We start from the raw sequence: 22,789 nt of genomic DNA, 5'->3' as shown, positions 1-22,789 counted from the left end.
TCATCTAGGAGGCACATGGTATCATCTTCAGAGCAATGACAATGGACTACTACCCTATACTGTCTTATCCCTTCTACGGTTTCAAACATTTTGTTTTCAGAGTGAGTTCATTGACTGGTAACCCCATGGGAAGTCCATCTTGTTGTGAGTAGAACAGGTTGTCAAAGGAAAAAAATATATTTGCTCTGTAATTCACTGTAGAATGTTTGTTAGTTCTCTTATATAGGATTTTGAGATGCCTTTCTGTTGTTCTGATTACAGTTAGACGACCTTGATGTTTTCAGTGATGAGGATAGTCGTGTACATGGATGTGATCTCAAATGATGTGGTCACAGTTGCTGAGATTATGTTTGTATCGTATACTGAAGTCCCACTTCATTTTCTTATCACTGGAATAATAGACTGAAGTACCATTAAATGAATGTCTATGCCATATGTACAGACAAATAGCAATTACTCTGCCTTTCCTGCTGAAAGTTACTTGAGATGTGAATGAAAGAACAGATTCACAAGCGCATTCTGGATACCAATTGATACAACTTCGTGTATGAGTAATGCTAGCCTCTGTTAAGTAGTGTTGTTAGCATGCTTTACTGTTGTTTGAGGGTTACCAAATGTCAAAGAAAAAATTTGCCTGTACATAAATAATAGTTCAACTGTTTCTAATACTTGTAAACGCCATGTGCTGATGCATACACTATGATCTACCATTGAAAACCAGATTTTGTGTGTGTGTGTGTGTGTGTGTGTGTGTGTGTGTGTGTGTGTGTGTGTGAGTGAGTGAGTGAGTGAGAGATAGATAGATAGATAGATAGATAGAGAGAGAGAGAGAGAGAGAGAGAGAGAGAGATGGGGTAAAATTCGAAGTAATTTTGGTTTCTATAAATGGATTAGGAACAGACAGACTGAAGAGGGTGGTAACACCTTCAACGGAATAAAGACTGTAGAGATACTGGAGACACAGTTGAACTGAAATTATGTGGCTTCAAGAATAATTACATAGAACAAAGATATTTTTGTGTCTAGCAGTAGGAAATTTTATTTGTGGGAGCAGACATTTTGGGTGTGAGTACATTACAGACGTTGTACAAGAAGAGCCCAATGAAGCAGGGAAAGAACTGCTAAAAAACTCGACTTTTGGCCTGAGAAAGATTACGGTATGTGTTGCATCATGCATTAAGTTTGGACGAACTCTTCAGCAACGGACTGTGCAAAAGACTCAATTATGAAATTATGTCCAGTATTAATTGATGCTCATTCTTTTGTTACCTATGTACATTGAAGTGTCGTTGTTAAATGTTGACAACCGAAGGAGAATGCCAGATGTAAGAAAGGGAGAGTGAAATTGGCAATCAGCTCAGATAAAGGTTCTGTACCACGTAATGTGTGTTACGCTGTGTAGGGTACAAAGTGAACAGTTGTACTTAATATGTGGGCATTAGAATTAGGCTCTCTGGCATTTATAATTGACAGACTTTAGAGACCTATTTTTGCTAAGTCTAATGGTAACAGGACTGCTGAATACACAACACACTGCTATTACTTGCTGTTCTATCAGCAGAACTTCTGCATTTTCTATTGTGATATATCACAGAATGAACTTAAAATTGGTGAAAGAAAAAAGTCAATTAATTCCATGTTATATTTAGTAAATGAATTGTTAAACTTTCCACAAATTAGCCAAGTTGTTTTGCTTTCTCACTGTAATATCACAAGCCTGTGATGTCAAGAGAGTTATAAATTATATTGAAACTAATATCCTTTCACGTAACTTTGCTATTGAATAGTGGTAAATTATGAACACAGAAATTCGTGTTCCCAATAAAAGTAGAAAACTATTTTTATATCGGGCACTGAATTTTATAGGACGGTTTATTACTGCTGAATGCCTATGATAGCATTATGTTTTCTGCTGTACTTGAAGCTAAGTTAATGACTGTAATACTCATACTAGTCACAATACTAATGCCTTACACCTGTGGTTCTCAACAGGTGGTCCGCGGACCCCAAGGGGTCCGCGAGCTATGGCAGAGGGGTCCGAAAGATGCTATTACAATAAAATATATATTAAATATATTTCATATGATAATAGATATTTTGTTTTGGCCGCTTCCTGTATGAGCAGAGTTTTAGCGAACGCTAACTTCTGCGTCTAGCGTCTTCCTAGAGGGTAAAGAGATCGGCAGTGAGCATGAGCAACTTCTTATTCATACGGAAGTAAGATGGCTTTCTCGAGGTAGGATCTTGTCAAGATTTTTTGAACTTAGAGACGGGGTTCGTGTCTTCATTCTTGACAGAAAGTTCGCGGATTTTCTAACTAACTTCCTTTGGCTTTGCTCAGTTGCGTACTTAGCTGATGTGTTTGAACACTTGAATGTGTTAAACTTGAGTTTACAAGGAAAAATGTAGACATGTTCAATGTTGAGGATAAGATTAGTGCTATGGTCAAAGAGCGTCAGATCTGGGCGTCAAGGATAGACAACGAGTCACTAACTAACTTTTCTACTTTAAAACAATTCTTGGAGTCATCAGAGGAGAGTTTGCCTGACCAGATCAAGATCAATGTAGCCGAGCTCTACGCAGCCTAGCCACCACTTTTAGAGAGTATTTCAATGAACCTGACCCTGACGACAGATGTATTCGAAATCCTTTCGGCTGTGAAGAAATAGTCAAAATCCAAGGCCTCACTGACGAAGAGCAAGATGAACTTGTGGATCTGTCCAGCTGTGGTACGATTATAAACATTTTCATTGGTGACAAAATTACAGACTTCTGGGCATCAGCACGCGAGGACTACAAGAAGCTTGGAGATAAGGCAATGGAAAAGATCCCTTTATTTGCAACCACATGTCGGTGTAAGCAAGCATTTTCTTCCATGTGTTTAATGAAAAACAAATATAGGAGTCGGCTCGACATGCGGTCGGATTTCAGAATGAAAGTTTCAAGTTTGGAACCTGATATTTCAGAAATAATGGACTCAAAGGTCCGATTCAGCTCATCTCATTAAGAACTGAAAATGAAAACTAACTGTATACTGATGGAGTACTCTGTTGTCACTGTATTTTTTCAAATAAATAATACCTTGTATGAAATTAGTGTTTTATCATTTTTCACACATATCTATTCAATGGAATCTCAAGTGTAGTACACTTGAAAGACCAATACACTCAGTTTTAATTTTTTCCTGTCATTTTCAGTTCATACTCAATTTTCATTTTTTTAGGAGTTTGTTATACTGAACACCCAGATTTGAAGACAAAGATTTTGAGCAATACTCAAAAATTTAACAATAAAAACGATGGCTAAATTGAAAAAATTTAAGCTCAATATTTTTTCAGTAATAAATACGTCACTGTTTTTTCTAAGTCCCAAAATTACAAATCGTATAAAAAGACTCTTAACTTGGCTTTTTTAGGTACATGATACTGTGATATGTCAAAGGTACCAATCATGCTCGATGAGGGGGTCCTCGAGAAAATTTTGCTGGGAACCCCTGCCTTACACCATTATTTGTAATCTTAATATGATTTTCAGTCTGTAAACGTCGGTGGCACGAAATTCCTCACATTTCATTTTGAATAAGCTAAAAATCTTCTTAATGTAAGTATTGTTATATACAAATATTGATGTTTAGGAACTGTTGCTGCACAAGTAAGACTAGGAGTGGGAATTACACGTAGACAGACGTGATCTGTTGTTTCAGATCTTTGATGTTGTGTATGCTTTAGTTGTTTGTGTATACACGATGTTTTTGTAAGTACAGTTGTATTTTTCTGGATCGATGATATACAGGTACACTTCTTAGTTTACGACTTGGTATGTTGGTATATACTGCTTTGGGGAATGCTTTTTAGAAATATCTGTGTATTTTATGATAGCTTTATGTTCTATCACTGGTTACCTCCTACAAATACATGATGACATAAGGGTCATTATGCCCTATGATAAGCATCTTCCCGTGGTTATCATTTATTGTTATATAACCGTCAGCCGTCCGTCTATGTGACTCTCGAAGGTGTGTCAACACATCTGATTGCCTTTGGATTTGGTTACATGCATGTAACTGCATCATATTATGTGTTTACATTGTCGATGCGTGTGGACTACTAACTCAGTTATATGTACCGCAGTCCTTTGTCTTTATGGGGAATTAACCAAAAAAATGGCTCTGAGCTCTATGGGACTTAACATCTGTGGTCATCAGTCCCCTAGAACTTAGAACTACTTAAACCTAACTAAACTAAGGACATCACACACATCCATGCCCGAGGCAGGATTCGAACCTGCGACCGTAGCGGTCACGCGGTTCCAGACTGAAGCGCCTAGAACCGCACGGCCAAAACGGCCGGCGGGAATGAACCCCCATGAGGAAGTCGCTGTAGAAAAATGCAAAACACTTGTTTAAGTTGGAATGCAGCTTTGTGAATCTCGTTACGCATACATTAAGGTTTCAGTAGATTTAAGCTGCGAGTAAATGATAGGTCAATAGCATGTCTGCGCTTTCATAATAGGACTGCATTTCAATATAAACGGCGTCTTCACTCTACAAGAATCATTAATTGTGCCCCTATTCCAGCAGAGTTACAGAATAAAATGTACAGAACAGTTAATAAAGCAGACTGTCTGACATCAGCGTTACGGTCCAGATGTAGTGATTGCAGCTGCAACAGTGACATTGAGAGGAGAGCACCATTGATAGTGGTGTACTTGAAAAGTTCTGTGTTAGCGCCATCTTGTGACACTGGGCGAGATCCTATCATCGTTGGACCGATATGAAAGGCGCTTTTAAAGCAGATGATGTCGGTCCTGGTAAATCTGTTGTACGTATGAAGGATGCTATGTTACGTTACACACCGTCAGACTTTGCTTTAGTCGCTGCGGAAATTAATAAAAGAGCATCAGCTGCTCTGCCTCTAAAGACGTACTAAACCAGACGTTCACCACTCGACATTCGCAGGTAAATAATGACAGGAAAAGCGTCTTCTCTAACACATGAAATGGTGCACTGTGGTGCAATAATATCGAATGCCTTATGGTTTACTAAGTGGGAAAAGTGATAGAATGGTGGTCTCTTCTAAACGCACACATTTCTAGAAATATGATACTTTGTCTTGCTGATCTTCTGAAAATCACTTCATGTTCTGTAGTAGACGAAAGAATGAAAAATAAGAGGAATATCAGATGGCATTATGCAGGTGTAGAGAGAGTATTCAGAAGCCTACGGTAGAATATGATTATATGAGTTGTTACAAAAGAGAACTGGATTACAGTATCAATAAGAACGAAGTGGAAGCAATAAAAATGAAGGATCGAAGAAGATCTGTTCGCGATAATTGGGAGGTAATGTAACGCTGTACCTTATCTCTAGTGTTATCTAACTTGTATTTCGAAAAAGCGATGTACATAGTTGAAAAAAATTTTGTACCCGGGAAAATTTTGGAAGGTGAACATATATGAAATTAGGTCAACTGTTAGATGGAATATGCAGTTTACTTATCAGGAACATTAGTTAAAGAATTTTCACACTTGAAGTAATGAAACAAGGTCGATTAGATAGTCATGTCTGGCTTGACGTCAAAATTGTGGAACAGGAAGCAGATATTTCAGGTATGTTCATCGGTGTAGCACCCTTTCCAGATTTAATGAACAGGAGCGTTAAAACGAAGTGTTGTTCCCTTAACAAAGGCTTGCTTAGTCAACATGAGATCGGCAGATGTCACTTAGCCACGTAGAGTGGGGTACTTCACAGGAAAAGAGTTGTGCATCGTGCGAATCCGTTCCGTTTGAAACTTCTGGAACTTTCATGAAGACGTACTGATGGTTTTTTTCGGACCCATCTGTGTTGACTGGTATGTACTAAACATACTACATGGTACGGCTACACAGCGCATTGTACACTGCATGTGGTTGCTTGCATCGTAAACTTCCTTCGACGAATGAGCTCTAATGGAATCAAATATTGATGTTGGATTGAGGAAAAAACTCTTGAAACTCTAGGTTAAGATCATAAACAAATTATATCCGTAGACACGAACGAAATAAAGAGGTTTTGTAAGGACCAAGCAACGACAGATGTAATGGGAAACCTCTAACTGATGTTACATGGGTTAGTTAGGCAGATCATTTGGCATTCAAGGAGCAGAAGAGATGACAAATTATACGGACGTACAAATATCGCAGAAGGCATCGCAGATTATCGAGAATATTTGCGATGGTAGTCATGTAAACATGTCAAGCTTAAGCAACTTAGAACGAGATCGGCGACGGGATTACGATAGCGGAAAATGTTATGACAATTTATACTCCCTAATGCCGACGAAAAGTTTTACAGAAACCAATGAGTCTCACCTACGTCGTCGAAGTATAAAGGAATATTGTTGTTTATACTGTAGTCGAATCGTGGAATGAATGACAACGTATATGCATTAGTTACTACTGTTACAAAATATTTGTACGCCATAGTACGTTCATATTATTACTTCTTCTAGAAGCAAACATGAAGGCAAAAAGGAGGCCTTCAAAGCGATAAAGTATGAAATTATAGACAAGTGTACGTATTATTAGATGAAAAGTCAACGATTTCGTCACATTTACGGCTTAAAAGAAAATTAAAGCATTCAGTATTATTGCACGTTTGTTGACCATTTCCTGTTTTAGAAAACGCACTTGATACAGTGTCCGATTCTAACGGAAATAGTATTGATAATAAAACTTAGAGACATATTACATTTCAGGCATAAAATAAAATAAAAAGAAGTCAACTTGTAGCTAAAAGATGCGGTAGCAAGAAAACCTTGAAGATGAAAACGTAAGAACGAAGTAACCTTTAGAGATTCGCTCGAACTCTAGAGCTGAGAGAAAAGTTCTTTCTGAAGGGAGTTGTAAAATGAAATGAGAAATAACTACGCCGTTGTGATCCGTCGCGAGCAGGCAAGAAATATAGGAAAGAAGGCGGCGCAAGTTTTGATAGCCTCCTCGAAAAAACAATCCGAAATGTTGCCTCCCTGAACGGAAAACAAATAGATTGCCAGATGCAAATGTCGATCCTCCTTCTACTGAATGGGAAAAAGTTTAATTGAGATAAAAATTTGAAGGAAGAAAAACTAGTTTACTAGATGTGGCCGTAAATAAAACAGCAGAGACTATAAAGATGAATAGATAAGAAGGTTTATCGTGACTCTGCATAGTTGACCACGGAAGCATACGAGGGTGTCAGAATGTGTACAATTAGCAGCAAAAACTATGTAGAGCTTTAAGACATATTCATATCCTGCCGAGAGTTAGGATTAGGGAAAGTAGTTGTGTATAGCCCAGATGAAACAAAATAAATGTTTTTTCATGTCTCATCAATTAACATTTATTCATGCAATCTGCATTGTATAGGATACGTATGTTTTGAAAATAATACAACAGTGAAGTACGCAAGGCAGTTATCCATTTCGCAGAATGGGCTTTCATAGACAACAACTCGCATGGTGCAAAAATACGGTTTGCTAAAATATTAATTCAAAGAAGAATTCAATAATAACCTAGTTCATGAAATTCATACAGCTTCACGTTTTTACACACTCCAATATATGTATTAATAGAACTTGTTACCATTATCAAACTCAGAATTCGCAGTAACTGTCCGTCAATAGTTGTGTCTTGCGATTATGATACGAGGAAAAATGTGTTTTGTTGAAGTTGGTTATTTTGTACAATTTAACTACCATGAATTGAAATAGTAAACAACCGCATCTTCTCGCAAACATGTAGTCGGGGTAATACTGAAGAGCCAAAGAAACAGGACACCTGCCTAATACCGTGTAGGGCCCCCGCCAGCACGCAGAAGCGCAGCAACGCCACGCGGGGTAGCTGTGCCGTCTTAGGCGCCTTATCCCGGTGCGAGCGGCTCCCTCCGTTGGAGGTTCGAGTCCTCCCTCAAGCATGGGTATGTGTCTTCTCCTATGCCTAAGTTACTTTATGTTAGATTAAGTAGTGTGCAAGCCTAGGGACCGATGACCTCAGCAGGTTGGTCCCGTAGGAACTTACCACAAAAAGTGCCCAAACACGATGTGGCATGGACTCGACCAATGTCTGAGTGCTGGAGGGAACTGACACTATGAATCCTGCAGGGCTGTCCATAAGTCCATAAGAGTACGAGGGGGTGGAGATCTCTTCTGAACAGCACCTTACAAGGCATCCAAGATATGCTCAAAGATGTTCATGTCAGGGGAGTCTGGTGGCCAGCGGAAGTGTTTCAACTGAGAAGAGTGTTCCTGGAGCCACTCTGTAGCAATTTTGGACGTGTGGGATGTCGCATTGTCCTGCTGGAATTGCCCAAGTCCGTCGGAAAGCACAATGGACATTAACGGGTGCAGGTGATCAGACACGATGCTTACATACGTGTCACCTGTCAGATTCGTATCTAGACGTATCAAGGATCCCATATCGCTCCAGCTGTACGCTCCCCACACCATTACAGAGTCTCCACCAACTTGAACAGTCCTCTGCTGACGTGCAGGGTCTACAGATTAATGAGCTTCTCTCCTTAGCCGTACAAGTCCATTTGTTCGATTCAATTTGAAACGAGACTTGTTCGACCAGGCAACACGTTTCCAGTCATCAACAGTCTAATATCAACGTGGACGGGCCCAGGTGCGGCATAATGCATTGTGTTGTACAGTCATCAAGGGAATACGAGTGGGCCCTTGGCCCCTATAAAGGCCATTTAAGTGATGTTTCGTCGAATGGTTCGCAGGCTTACACTTGTTGACAGCCCAGCACTGAAATCTACAGCAACTTGCGGAAGGGCTGCACTTCTGTCGCGTTGAACGATCTCTTCAGTCGTCGTTGGTAGCGTTCTTGCAGGATCTCTTTCCGGCCGCAGTGATGCCGGAGATTTGATGTTTTACCAGATTCATGATATTCACGGTTGTTGTTGTTGTTGTTGTGGTCTTCAGTCCTGAGACCGCTTTGATGCAGCTCTCCATGCTACTCTACCCTGTGCGAGCTTTTTCATCTTCCAGTACCTACTGCAACGTACATCCTTCTGTATCTGCTTAGTATATTCATCTCTTGGTCTCCCTCTACGATTTTTACCCTCCACGCTGCCCTCCAATACTAAATTGGTGATCCCTTGATGCCTCAACACATGTCCTACCAACCGATCCCTTCTTCTAGCCAAGTTGTGCCACAAACTTCTCTTCTCCCCAATCCTATTCAATACTTCCTCATTAGTTATGTGATATTCACGGTATATATGTGAAATGGTTGTACGGAAAAATCCCCACTTCATCGCTACTTCGGAGATGCCGTGTCCCATCGCTCGTCCACCGACTGTAACACCACGTTCAAACTCACTTAAATGTTCATTATCTGCCATTGTAGCCGCAGTAACCGATCTAAGTACTACTCCAAGCACTTGCTGTCTTCTATAGGCGTTGCCGACCGCAGCGCTGTATTCTGCCTGTTTACCTATCTCTGTATTTGAATACGCAGTTTCTTTGGCGGTTCAGTATATTTTAGCTCTTTTGATATATATATATATATATATATATATATATATATATACAAGGTACCGTCCTGACTGATGCCTGACTCATCATCGTCCAGTCAGAACCACTGAGGAGAGAAACTTGAAATTTGAAGCGCGTGCTGCTGTTATACTGTAAGCATCGTTTAAGAAGGGACTTTTTTTAAATTTCACCGCTAAGACGGTGAAATAGGGGATGAAAAGTTTTTAAAAGTATGTCGCTATTAAGACAATTTTGAAGGTAGACCTACGACAATTGGTATTTGGTTTCTTGGTTGCTCACTGAACAACTAACTACATTGCTTACTAACGAATCAACGTACACTGGTGACACATTAGGAGGGTAGCAAGTTGCACATCTAGGATTCTGTCTGCTTTTATAGTTTACTTCTTCAGTCAGCCTTGCAAGGATGGTCAGGACGCGGATGAAGGAGGAGCTGGCAGCAGATCGCGAGCAGTTAAATGCGCTTTGGCTACGGTCAGTCACCTCTAGGCTGCTACCTGTGGGTGTAGCAGTGGACATGGGACACGTAAAGTGTCATTTATTTTTCCCATGGGCTCTGCTTCCGAGGCATGTCGTATTAATGGACGCGATGCAGTGGATCTGCCTTCATAGCAGGTGGTAATGCGTACGCATTGCTAGAGGCGGAGGGCCAACGTGAAAAATGGACTATTCACCCTGGCTAACAGGTGGCCGCACTTCAGCATGGTCCTAGCAGGCACATGGGGGAAGTATTTACTAGTTATCGGGTGCTCAAACGTTAGGGGTGTCATGGAGCCTCTTAGCCAGATAGCGTTCAGGGCTGGAAAGATAACCAATGTGCACTCGATATGTGAGCCAGGGAGCCTCAACCGAGATCAGGATGCGGTCCTGCGTTCGGTTATCGAGCTTGCAGGGTGCAGTCATCTGCAAGTTATGGCTCACGTCGGCACCAACGACTGTTGCATGGGTTCTGAGTCCATTAGTTCATACAGGTGGATGGCGGATATGGTGAAGACTTCAAGCCTAGCTCGTGATGCGCAAGCAAAGCTCACAGTTTGCAGCACTCTTCCCAGAGTTGATCGCGTTTGAAGTCGAGTAGGGGGTCATGGCGAAAGGCTTTTTTGACTCTGTGACGGTCTTAGCTGCAGATTTCTAGACCTACGTTATCGTGTGGGGATTTGTACGACTACCCATGACGCTACTCGAGTAGCAGAGTCACGTGGAGTGCCCGTGGAGGCATTTTAGGCTACACAGAAGGTTGAGGCGGTCTTATGAACACTCGCCAGTCAAAACGCAGTAAGAGAAGTGAGATGGCGTTCAGAATAAAGGCATTTTGTCTGTCAAAATCTTATCAGTAAACTGTCGAAGTACTCGTAATAAAGTTTCCAGAATTTACTGCCCACCAGAAAAGTTCTCGCTCTCAGATTATTCTTTGGACCGAGAGCTGGCTGAAACCCGAGGTGGAAAGCTCTGAGATATTTAGCGGGTGATGGATCGTATATCAGAATGACAGGTTTGGGACCATAGGAGGGGGCGTGTTCATTACAGCTGACAAATATATTGTCACTATTGAAGTCGAAGTTGAGTGTAACGGTAAACCTATCTGGTACCCTCAAACAAGTGTAGGTGCAACCAAGTTAATCGCAGATTGTTTTTTCTGGCCACCCGATTCCGCAGTGAAAGATCAAGAGTCATTCAAAGAAATTCTAGGGTCAGTAGCGCGTAAATACCCATATCACGAAATACTAGTTTGAAGCGATTCTAACCTACCTAGTCTGGCCTGGGCTGCCTATGGATGCATTGTGTGTGGGGGGGGGGGGGGGGTACAGAGAGATAATCATGCGAAATACTACTTGAGGAAATAGTTCGGCAACCCACACGCAATGTAAATATATTAGACCTTGTAGCTACAAATAGGTCAAACCTTGTCGACATTGTCAGTACAGAAACGAGGATTAGCGATCGTAATGTTATTATAGCATGTATGTTTACAAAAGTTAATAGATTTGTCAAGAACACAAAGGGAGAGTTTCTGCTAAACAGATCCGATAAACACTGTCTCTTAGACAGTGAACTGACATCACCTGGATCCAGTAAGATGAATGTAGAGGAATTATGGGCAAAGTTTAAGTAGAGTGTAACTCGTGGTCTGGAGAGAAACTGGATAAATGATGGAATAGATCTACCGTAGTCTAATTACAAAATTTGGAAGATGCAGAGTAAGCAGAGGCTGTTGCACTCCCCGTTTGAAATAGAAAGCGCAAATGACGACAGGCGAAGGTTATTAGAGGTTGAGAAATTGGGGCTCATATGGAAATACATCAGCATAGACCCATAAGAAACACACACGGTACACGATATCTTGCGAACAATGGATGCAATTGATCAGGTGGATTCCGCCTTCTTAAACAAATGTATAACATTCTACGCAGTACCACATGATCTGCTGCTAATCAGCGTACCATCAATGAAACAGGAATGCGGCACCCTTGTAGGATTGCACCAACATTGAGCAGCGGAGTGTCACTGGATTTCTGTCAGCTGTAGGGTTGAAAACAATCGAAATTCAGCGTCGGATGGCAGTGCAATATAGTGAAAGTCGTTTGACTCGAACCCAAGTGTACGAGTGCTGAGGTAAGTTCGAACCGGTTGTAACAAGTGTTGGAGTTTCACCACGCTCAGGATGCTCCGTCTGTGGAGTCACAGGGAACAACACTGTGAGAGTTGATGAGTTGATAAAGGAAAACAAGTGAATTACGTTGGGAGATATTGCAGACCCGATGAATATTAATGTCGGGTCAGTCAACCATATTGTTCATGACGTAGTGTGTGTGAGACGGGCTCCAAAAGATCTGACTTCGTAAATGAAAGAAAGGCTCATGGAGGTGTGCAGGGAGATTCTGCCGTAGTACCAGGCTGAAGGGGAGGCATTTCATGACCGTATCGTAACAGGGCTACACAACGCGTGGTCTAGGGGTAGAGTCTTTGATTAGATATCAAAGTTCGAAACCCGCCACCGCTTAAACTTTGATTAATTATCAGCATTCACCGCCGATGACTGCCGGCGTAAGAAATCGCCCTCATTCTGCCAACGGCCTTATCAAAGAGGGCGGAGGAGCGGACAGAGGTTTCAGGACACTCTCTTTTTCTTGGGGAAACAGCCACTAAGGCGGACGAATCAGCAATGATCAACGGAATAAGGATTCAGAAGGCAATTGAAACCACTGTATTAAAGACACATAATGTGTATTCACAGGTTGTGTGGTCTGTAGTTGAAAAACTGTCATGATAATCTCTCCATTGCCAAAAGATTCCAGAGTAGAATCTCCGGGACGGGACTGCCAAGGACGAGGTAACCAGGACAAAAGGATTGAATGAACAACGAAAGGATAACGTTCTATGAGTCGGGGCGCGGAATGTCAGGTGCTTGAACGTGGTAGGGAAGTTAGAAAATCTGAAAAAGGAAAATCAAAGGCTCATTCTCGTTATAGTGGGGGTCAGTAAGGTGAAATAGAAAGAAGATAAGTATTTCTGGTCAGATGAGTATAGGGTAATATTAACAGGAGCAGAAAATGGTATAAGGGGAATAGGATTCTTTATGAATAGGATGGTAGGGCAGAGAGTGTGTTACTGTGAACAATTCAGTGATTGTGCTGTTCTTACCAGAATCGAAAGCAAACCAACATCGACAACGATAGTTCAGTTGGATATGTCGACGTCACAAGCAGAAGATGAAGAGATAGAGGAAGTACCGGGTGATCAAAAAGTATAAATTTGAAAACTTAATAAACCACGGAATAATGTAGATAGAGAGGTAAAAATTGACACACATGCTTGGAATGACATGGGGTTTTATTAGAACCACAAAAAAACAAAGTTCACAAAATGTCCGACAGATACGCGTCTTTGGTGATGATCGTGTGCTCAGCCGCCACTTTCGTCATGCTTGGCCTCCCAGGTCACCAGACATAAGTCCGTGCGATTATTGGCTTTGGGCTTACCCGAAGTAGCAAGTGTATCGTGATCGACCGACATCTCTAGGGATGCTGAAAGACAACATCCGACGGCAATGCCTCACCACAACTCCGGACATACTTTACAGTGCTGTTCACAACATTATTCCTCGACTACAGCTATTGCTGAGGAATGATGGTGGACATATTGAGCATTTCCTGTAAAGAACACCATCTTTGCTTTGTCTTACTTTGTTATGCTAACTATTGCTATTCTGAGCAGATGAAGCGCCATCTGCCGGACATCTTTTGAACTTTTGTATTTTTTTTGGTTCTAATAAAACCCCATGTCATTCCAAGCATGTGTGTCAATTTGTACCTCTCTATCTACATTATTTCGTGATTTCTTCAGTTTTCAAATTTATACTGACTTTTTGATCACCCGGTATATGAGGGTGTTGAAAGAGTAATATAGTACATAAAGAGAAAAGAAATCTAATAGTCATGGGGCACTAGAATGCAGCTGTAGGGGAAACGATAGAAGAAAAGGTTACAGGAGCATATAGGTTTGAGAAAGGAATGAGAGAAGAGAAAGACTAATTGAGTTCTGTAACAAATTTCAGCCAGTAACAACGTAAACTCTGTTCAAGAATCACAAGAGGAGGAGGTATACCTGGTAAAGGCCGGGTGACACGGGAAGACTTCAATTAGATTGCACCATGGTCAGACAGTGATTTAGAAATCAGATACTGGATTGTAAGAAGTACCTAGGAGCAGATAAAAACTCATATCACAATGTAGTAGGCCGAAGGTTAAGAGATTAGTCATTAAAAATTAACACGGAAAGAAGTGGGATACGTAAGCACTAAGGAATGACGAGATACACTTGAAGTTCTCTAAGGCTACAGATACAGCAATAAGGAATTGCTCAGTAGGCATTACAGTTGAAGAGGAATGGACATCTCTAAAAAGGGCCATCACAGAATTTGCAAGGAAAAGAATAGGTCCAAAGAAGGTAACTGCGAAGAAACCATAGGTAACAGAAGAAATACGTCCGTTGATCGATTAAAGAAGGAAGTACAAAAAGGTTCAGGAAATTTCAAGAACACCGAAATACAAGTCGCTGAGGAATGAAATAAATAGGAAGTTCAGAGAAACTAAGACGAAATGGCTCCACGTAAAATGTCAAGAAATGGAAAAATAAATGACTGTCGGAGGGACTGACTGAGCATATAGGAAAGCCAAAGTAACCTTCGGTGATTTAAAAAGCAGGGGTAGTAACATTATAAGAATCGAAATCCCACTGTAAATTGTAAAGGAGAGAGGGGATAGGTACAAAGCGTACATTGAAGGCCTCTATGAAGGGGAACATTGGTCTGATGTGATAGAAGAAGAAACAGACGTCTATTTAGAAGAGATAGGGGATCCAGTATTAGAATCAAAATTTAAGAGAGCTTCGGAGGACTGGACATCAAACAACGGAGAAAGAGTAGATAACTTTCCATCAGAAATTCTAAAATCATTGGGGGAAGTGGCAACGAAACGACTATTCTCGTTGATGTGTAGATTTTATGAGTCTGACAACGTACCATCTGACTTTCCGAATATTGCAAGAGCAGACAAGTGTGAGAATTATCGCACAATCAGCCTAACAGCTCATGCATCAAAGTTGCTGACAAGAATAATATACAGAAGAATGGGAAAGAAAATTGAGGACGTGTTAGATAACGATCAGTTTGGTTTTAGGAAGGGTGCAGGCACCAGAGAGGCCATTCTGAAGATGCGGTTGTTAATGGAAGCAAGACTAAAGAACAATCAGGAAACGTTGATAGTATTTGTCGACCTGGAGAAAGCGTTCGACAATGTAAAGTGGTGCAAGATGTTCAGAGTACCTGAGGTAAATAGGGGTAAGCTACAGGGAGAGACAGGTAATATATAATATGTACAAGAGCCAAGAGGGTATAATAAGAGTGGAAAACCAAGAACGTAGTGCTCTGATTAGAAAAGTTGTAAGACAGGAAGGTAGTCTGTCATCCCTATTGTTCAATCGGTACTTCGAAAAAGCAAAAAAGAAATAAAGGAAAGGTTGAAGAATAGATTTAAAATTCAAAGTGAAAAGGTATCACTGATACGATTCACTGACGACACGGCTGTACTGAGTGAATGTGAAGAAGAATTACCTTATCTGCTGAATGCAATGAACAGTCTAATGATTGCAGTATACGGATTGAGAGTAAACCGAAGAAAGAGGAGAATAATGAGAAGTAGCACAAATGAGAACAGCGAGAAACTTAACATGAGGATTGACGGCCACGAAGTAGATGAAGTTAAGGAATTCTGCTACCTAGGCAGTAACATAACCAATGACGAACGCAGCAAGGAGGACATCAAATTCAGACTAGCACTGGCAAAAGGGGCATTCCTGGACAAGAGGGGTCTACTAGTATCAAACATAGCTCTTCATTTGTAAGTCTTAATTTGAGAAAGAAATTTCTGAGAAATTACGTTTGGAGCCCAGCTTTGTATGTTAGTGAAACGTGGACTGTGAGAAAACTGGAATAGAAGAGAATTGAAGCATTCGAAATGTGGCGCTACAGACAAATATTGAATATTAGATGGACTGATAAAGTAAGGAATGAGGAGGTTCTGTGCAGATTAGGAGAGGAAAGAAATATGGAAATGTGGAAAACACTGACAAGGAGAAGTGACAGGATCACAGAAAATCTGTTAAGGCGTCAGATAATGACTTCCATGGTATTAGAGGGACCTGTAGAGGGAAAAACCTGTGAAGGAAGACAAGAGACTGGAGTACATCCAGCAAATAATTGAGGACGTAGGTTGCAAACGCTACTCTGAGATGAAGAGATTGGCACAGGAGAGGAATTCGTGGTGGGCCGCATCAAACCAGTCAGAAGACTGATGACTCAAAACAGGAAACTGTAACAGGAGACGAAAGTTGGGAACATTTTTAATCCACTCTTAGTGGCTCTATGTTCGCTGATAATGAGAATGCCCAAGTGGCAGTGCTTAACTGGTTATGAACATATCTCCAAGAAATCTTTGCGCTTGTAATTAAGAAGCTTGTCCAGCACTTGCAGAAGTGCAGAGAATTTGAGGGGGATAACGTTGAAAAACAACTAAGTGTTGTATTCCATTCTCGTTTCCTTTCTTTTAAAAAATGACTTTTTTCTCATTGAATGGCTCTTACTACATCGGGTGGCCCAAGGGAAGCATAATTGGACCTCCGATGCTTCCAGACTCTATCAGCTGTACAATATATTGTTTGCTGATGTTGTAGCTTTTTACGGGAAAGCATCGTCGTTGGGAGATCGTAAGGAATTGCGGAAAGACTTGGACAAAATTTCCACTTCATTGAACAGTAGTCCTTTCTAAACGTGGATAGAGTTAAGGTGATGGCTGTACAAAGGCAAAGAACCATCCGCTATCTAAGTAAAATATCTCTTTTGTTGAAAATATTGAGCACGTCACATCCTATAAGGACTGAAGGGTAATATTAAGAAGCGGTATGAAACGAGACACTCGCGCTAAATCAGTGTTAGGAAAGACATATGGAAGAATTTTTGGATGTTTTCTCGGAACGGCTGGTGTAATAGAAAATCTCAGAGAATTTAAATAGAAATGTTTGGAAGAAATACGACGTGGTTCTCGGGAAAACCTGTTGGTGAAATTTAGAGAACCTGTATTTGAAGGCAGCTTTTAAACCACTACGCTTTCACCAACGTGCATCCCGCGCAGGCATCTTGAGAAGAAAATGTGGTAAGAAATTGGAGCACGTGCGAAGGCATATAGTTGTCTGTCCTTCAGTCAATACGCAATTGAAAGAGGAAGGAAAACTGATAATAGTGGTACAATGTATCCTCCACCAAAGAGGTAAGGTTTCCTCCAGAATGGCGCTCTACACACAGAGAGCGTACGACGCTTTCACATACTTTCAAGGGTCGCCATCATGGAACAATAGGCGCAGAGCTACCATAAACAACAAACACAATGCCTAGGAGAAAGTTTAGCAAGACTCTGTTTTCTATAGCAACCGTATAACAAAATGGATAAATAACCGAATGGTTTGTAAGTCCGTTGTTGGGGGTGTTGCTACGGATGGTACAAAATGAGCTAAACATAACTTTCAGGAGAGGAAATTGCGACATTTCGGCGTGGACTATGTGAGATATCATTGACTAATATAAATTATGCAGTTCAGAAAGGCGATGTTTGATAGATTAAAATGACAACAGCCACTTCAACACTGTCATGTTTAAGGGGAAGGCCGGCTGGAATGGCCGAGTGGTTCTAGGCACTACAGTCTGGAACCGCGCGACCGCTACGGTCGCAGGTTCGAGTCCTGCCTCGGGCATGGGTGTGTGTGGTGTCCTTATATTAGTTAGGTTCAAGTAGTTCTAAGCTCTAGGGGACTGATGACCTCAGAACGTAAGTCCCATAGCGCTCAGAGCCATTTGAACCATTTTTAAGGGGAAGGATGATCACTACTGGCCGATGTTAATACAATAATGATCTTCACAAAGTGGAACAGCATGCTCCCTCCCTATATAAAAGGAAGGTATCCATAGGATAATGGAGGACACAGTTTCACGATGAAGACTGGCTGAACACGAAAAAGTGAATGAGGGGACAAAAAAGTATGTACCCTTGTAACCTGAAACGTAAATTGAAATAAAACTATATACTTTCTAGATGTTGAATTTGTTCGTTATTACAGGTTCAAATACGCCCTTATGGGTCGCATGAAATACGGCCGACTGTGTAAAATTGCAATCTATTGTAGTAAAGAGAAGTCTGTTCATTCGTCTACGTGTTTCAGATGCACCGCTGTGGTTTAATTTTAGCTCCACCTGCCTTCGTTAGACATTAACGTTAACCGCACTGTAATTAATCCACGACCGACAAATGGATACAAACGACGGTATGTCTTGTTTCGAGATAATAAACGAGACATGTTGAACTTCAAAAGTGGAAAGTATCTCAACCTTGCTCTCCAGAATTATTTCAAGATCACCCTAGATTAGCTAATCTGTACCAGAATCCTATTACAAAATCAGGGTGAATTGAGGAAATCTGTACTGTCTACTGTTAGGAACTTACACTCGTGAGGTAAACACTAAGGCCACTGCCCACCGCGTAATTGACTGTCATCTACGGCACTGCGGATATGCGACATGGTAAGGAAAGTATGTAAGGGAAGTAGAGAGGAATGAGGAAATGTTCTAGCTATAATACGGGCCGCAAATGGGGAAATTCATAGAAACACGCGAGTTCGACAAAGGGCACACTGAAATGGCCCGGCGTCTAAGAGCGAGCAACTTGCATACGGCGAAGCTGGCCGACTGTCCGCGCGCTACTGTCGTAGTTGGACGACGGTGAAGCTATGAGCAGGCAACAAGTTTACCAGTGGAGTTCGCGAATCACCGAACGTGGAGGCCCGCTCTGATAAGCGCGATTGGTGGCGATGTGGGGTACATCTGACGAGGAAGCACAAATGTGGTCCATGCACAACTGTTTCGGAGCAGACGCCTCCTACGTGTTCACATGTTGACACGACGACGTGAGTTACGCCCGCAGTAGAAACTGGTTCATGTCGATACGTCTGTTGATCAATGTAAACGTGCAACCTGTTTGTATCACTCCTTTTTTTTGTTACTCCAGGTCGATCGTCGTTTACAGATAAGCCGTAATCTAGGCGAACGGCTGCTCGAAATATGCATCGCAGCATGAAAACAAGCCGGCGAGATCACTACTATGCTATAGGTATTTCCACGGGAGCGTTCATGAGATCTGACACCCGTAAACTACCTCATCACTATACTGTTCCCACTCCAGGTATTTGGGCGTCACTCTCGACCGTACACTGACCTACAAGGAACATTGTCTGAAGTTGAAGCAGAAAGCATCCTCCAGAAGCTGCATTCTTCGGAAACTGGTGGAATCGGACTGGGGTACATATCCACAAGCATTAAAAACGACAGCTCTTGCCTTATGCTATTCTGCAGGAGAGTTTGCTAGCCCAGTGTGGTACAATTTAGTACATGCAAAGCAGGTTGATGTAGCCTTAAATGACAGCTGTAGGATTGTTACAGGCTGCCTAAGGCCAACCCCCATGGACAAAGTTCAATGCCTCGCTAGGATTGCTCCATGTGAGATCAGAAGAGAGGTCTCCGCTAACATCGACAGGCTTAAATCAAATACAGTGACCTCACATCCACTCTTTGGACATAAACCTGCCAAGCCAAGACTGAAATCCAGGAAGAGTTTCCTAACAACTTCACAGACCTTAGAAGGATCGGATGAGGCTACCCGACTCACCAAGTGGAAAGAAAGAGGCCAACTCCTGTGAAACTGGATTACACCACAAGAATCCATGTCGCCTGGACACATGGAGAAGTGGGTCATCAGGAAGTCCTTGAACAGACTACGGACCGAAGTCTCAAGATCGAGGGACAATCTCCTTAAATGGAACTTCCAACTGCCAACTGTCAACACAACACTGTGCGAATGCGGTGAATTGCAGACAACCCAACACCTCTTCAAACGTAACTCATGCCCAACCAGCTGTAGCATGAAGGACTTAACGTCTGCAGCACCCAATGCTATCAAAGGTGCGCAATTCTTGGCGAATACTGTATCGTTTTCTTTGTATGTATTGTATGAGTGTTCATTTTAGTGTACCTCTGACACGAATAAACAAAGACCTCTTCACTGAAGACAACTTGGATCTCCACACGTCTTATGCCTTCAGCGAAGGCAACGGCGTGTTCCGGCAAGACAACTGTCTCCTTTCGAAGCCATAATTGTGTTACAGTGGAATGAGGGGCTTGGTACTGAACCACCTTGGTACCTTGACTACCAAATTAAGCTGATCAGAATCCACGTACACAAGCCATCGGCCCGTAACTTACGAGAACTGCCTCATTTATACGTATACACCTGGTGCCACATACCTCCGGAAATCTAGCAAGGACTTGTCGAATTCATGCCGCGTACAATCGATGCGGTATTAGGCTCCAGCCGTGGATAAAAACTATTAAGCATCACGATGTAGTCAAAATGCTTTGGTTCATCATTGTATATGACAACGAAAAAGAAGGAGGTATCAAATGGTTCAAATGGCTCTGAGCACTATGGGACTTAACTTCTGAGGTCATCTGTCCCCTAGAACTGAGAACTACTTAAACCTAACTAACGTAAGGACATCACGCACATCCATGCCCGAGGCAGGATTCGAACCTGCGACCGTAGCCACCGCGCGGTACCAGACTGTAGCGCCTAGAACCGCTCGGCCACTCCGGCCGGCGTTTGAGGTATCGCTTGAAGGAAGAGGTAGCTAACAGAGTTAACAAGAGCCCACACTCTCGTGAGTATAATTTTTTGTGATAATTCAATACAAAATCTATAAAGAAGAAACAAATCAAGCACACAAATTTACCGCAATAGCAAGCGAACTACTTCCGCATAAACGGAACCGTAAAAATTGCATAAATGTATGCGAATAAGTACCTTTTGAGACACACAGCCACACTCCTAATAATGATACCACAATGTCTTACTAACTTCCAACCTCTCACCATTCAAAATTATTATAATTACCGTTTACGCAGCTTCGTTCACAAATACTCTTTTCTAAGACACTGGTAGCCGCATTTTCCTTACTGTCTTTCAAATCGCAGTTTTTGTTAATGTTTTAGCGAACAATGCTTTGAAAAAAGTTACTCGTGGGAAAAACCAATGTTCTACTATATTAGCATTTTAATTACAACAGTTTCTCAGATTCGTGTACGTCTGTTCAAAAATCCGCTAGTTACATATATGCAATGCGGTTTTCAATTTTGATGTTAAAAACCGCACCACATGCAGCCGATGTGCACTTTTATACATTAAAAATTCCGGGACATATTAATTTTAATCCTTAAAGCGCTGGCTCTATCGAAAACGATAGTTTCTTGTTTCACATCACTGAATTTCATGTACTATGAATGGTCCATTTTATTTGATCTAAAAAGTTAAAAGAATATAAAAATGAACTACATTGTGCAGAGAAAAGAGCGCATCGAAATAAAATGATGCGCTTCATTGCTGAATACAAGAAACAAAATATCTGAAAAACTACTGAAATTCATTTGTCCCAGAGTATCTGCAGCATTTGACATTTTTGCTTTCAGAGGATTGGTTTCACATTGCATTATAGATCCTCAACTAGAAGGAAAATTTTATTTCCCTTGTATGTAAATAAAAAAAATCGCAAGAAATTTCATCATGTTAAGAGCATACGTCTTTCAAACGTATCTACTGATGTTGCAAACGTAAATCTACTACAAGTGTGTTTAAACTCTTCAAGCTACTCAAAAGAAGAATAATTTGTAGCATGCTCAGCAAATAAGCATGCAAAGGAAATTCAGAACGAGTTTCTTGCGTGGCCATGAAGTTCCTGTTTATTAAATTAGTGCAAGAAGTTGCAGCAAAAATGAAGAATTACGCGGCAAATTGCTGTTACATATTTATCTCTATTTTCTGTGTTGCTGATGAATATGCATCCCTTCTTACCTGGCAGAGAGGAAGAAAAACTTCGCCGATGGAATCATCTCGAGAGAAGCGATCGTAATCAAAGACGTGGAGGTGCAGTACTCTGCTCTGCAGCTTCTGAATGGGAAACCCTGAAAAAATAAGAAAATTCAGTTTTACTTTTGCATTCGTTGCCCAACCTGCCTCGTGTCTATTGTATAACTGGTGTGGTTTGACTCTGGTCTGTTTATTTTTTTAAAGTTATTGTCTTTCTGGAAGACCTAAATCTCTGTGCAGTAATAAGGTCAAACGATATTACGAGCAAATATGCCGAACATATATAAACAATGGCCTCCTGTTTACGTCACCTTGTTTCGCTGATTCACAGCATGACGACAAGCATTAAAATGTCACGTATTACACTGTTTTGGCTCAAATACAATGTAACAGTAAATTCTGAGGATTATTTATAAATTCTCATCGAATCTGACGGCTTGTGCATGCATAAAAGATCATAACTTGAAATACGTTATTGAAGTATAAATTTTAAACGTCTTACAATAACAAAGCGAAATTTGACACATGGGCGTGCATTCAGAATACCAAACAACGTAGTTTTATAGATAAATCCCTTAATTCATTACTCTATAATTTTCACGCTGCAATTGTTTAAAGATTTGTAATCTTGGGCATGAAGGAAATTTACACATATGGAGAAGGAAGTTACAATATGCGGTAAGCAGGACATAACAGTAACTTCTTGAAAGTTTGCAGTGCATCGTCCACAATATTCCTGGGTGCATTACA

General features: G+C 41.2%; 1 protein-coding gene across 1 annotated transcript in view; it reads right to left on the bottom strand.

Moving 5' to 3' along the window:
- Window positions 1-22,789, bottom strand: part of LOC126203901 (synaptotagmin-7) — a 361,415-nt gene that overhangs the window by 34,972 nt on the left and 303,654 nt on the right. Inside the window, exon 4 of the mRNA XM_049938289.1 lies at window positions 22,025-22,134. Within this exon, the coding sequence (XP_049794246.1) occupies window positions 22,025-22,134 (110 nt within the window). The remainder of the gene's footprint in view (window positions 1-22,024; window positions 22,135-22,789) is intronic.

Source organism: Schistocerca nitens, chromosome 9, assembly GCF_023898315.1.
Source record: "Schistocerca nitens isolate TAMUIC-IGC-003100 chromosome 9, iqSchNite1.1, whole genome shotgun sequence".
NCBI classification, from domain to species: domain Eukaryota; kingdom Metazoa; phylum Arthropoda; class Insecta; order Orthoptera; family Acrididae; genus Schistocerca; species Schistocerca nitens.
This window is presented reverse-complemented; position numbering and strand designations above follow the sequence as displayed.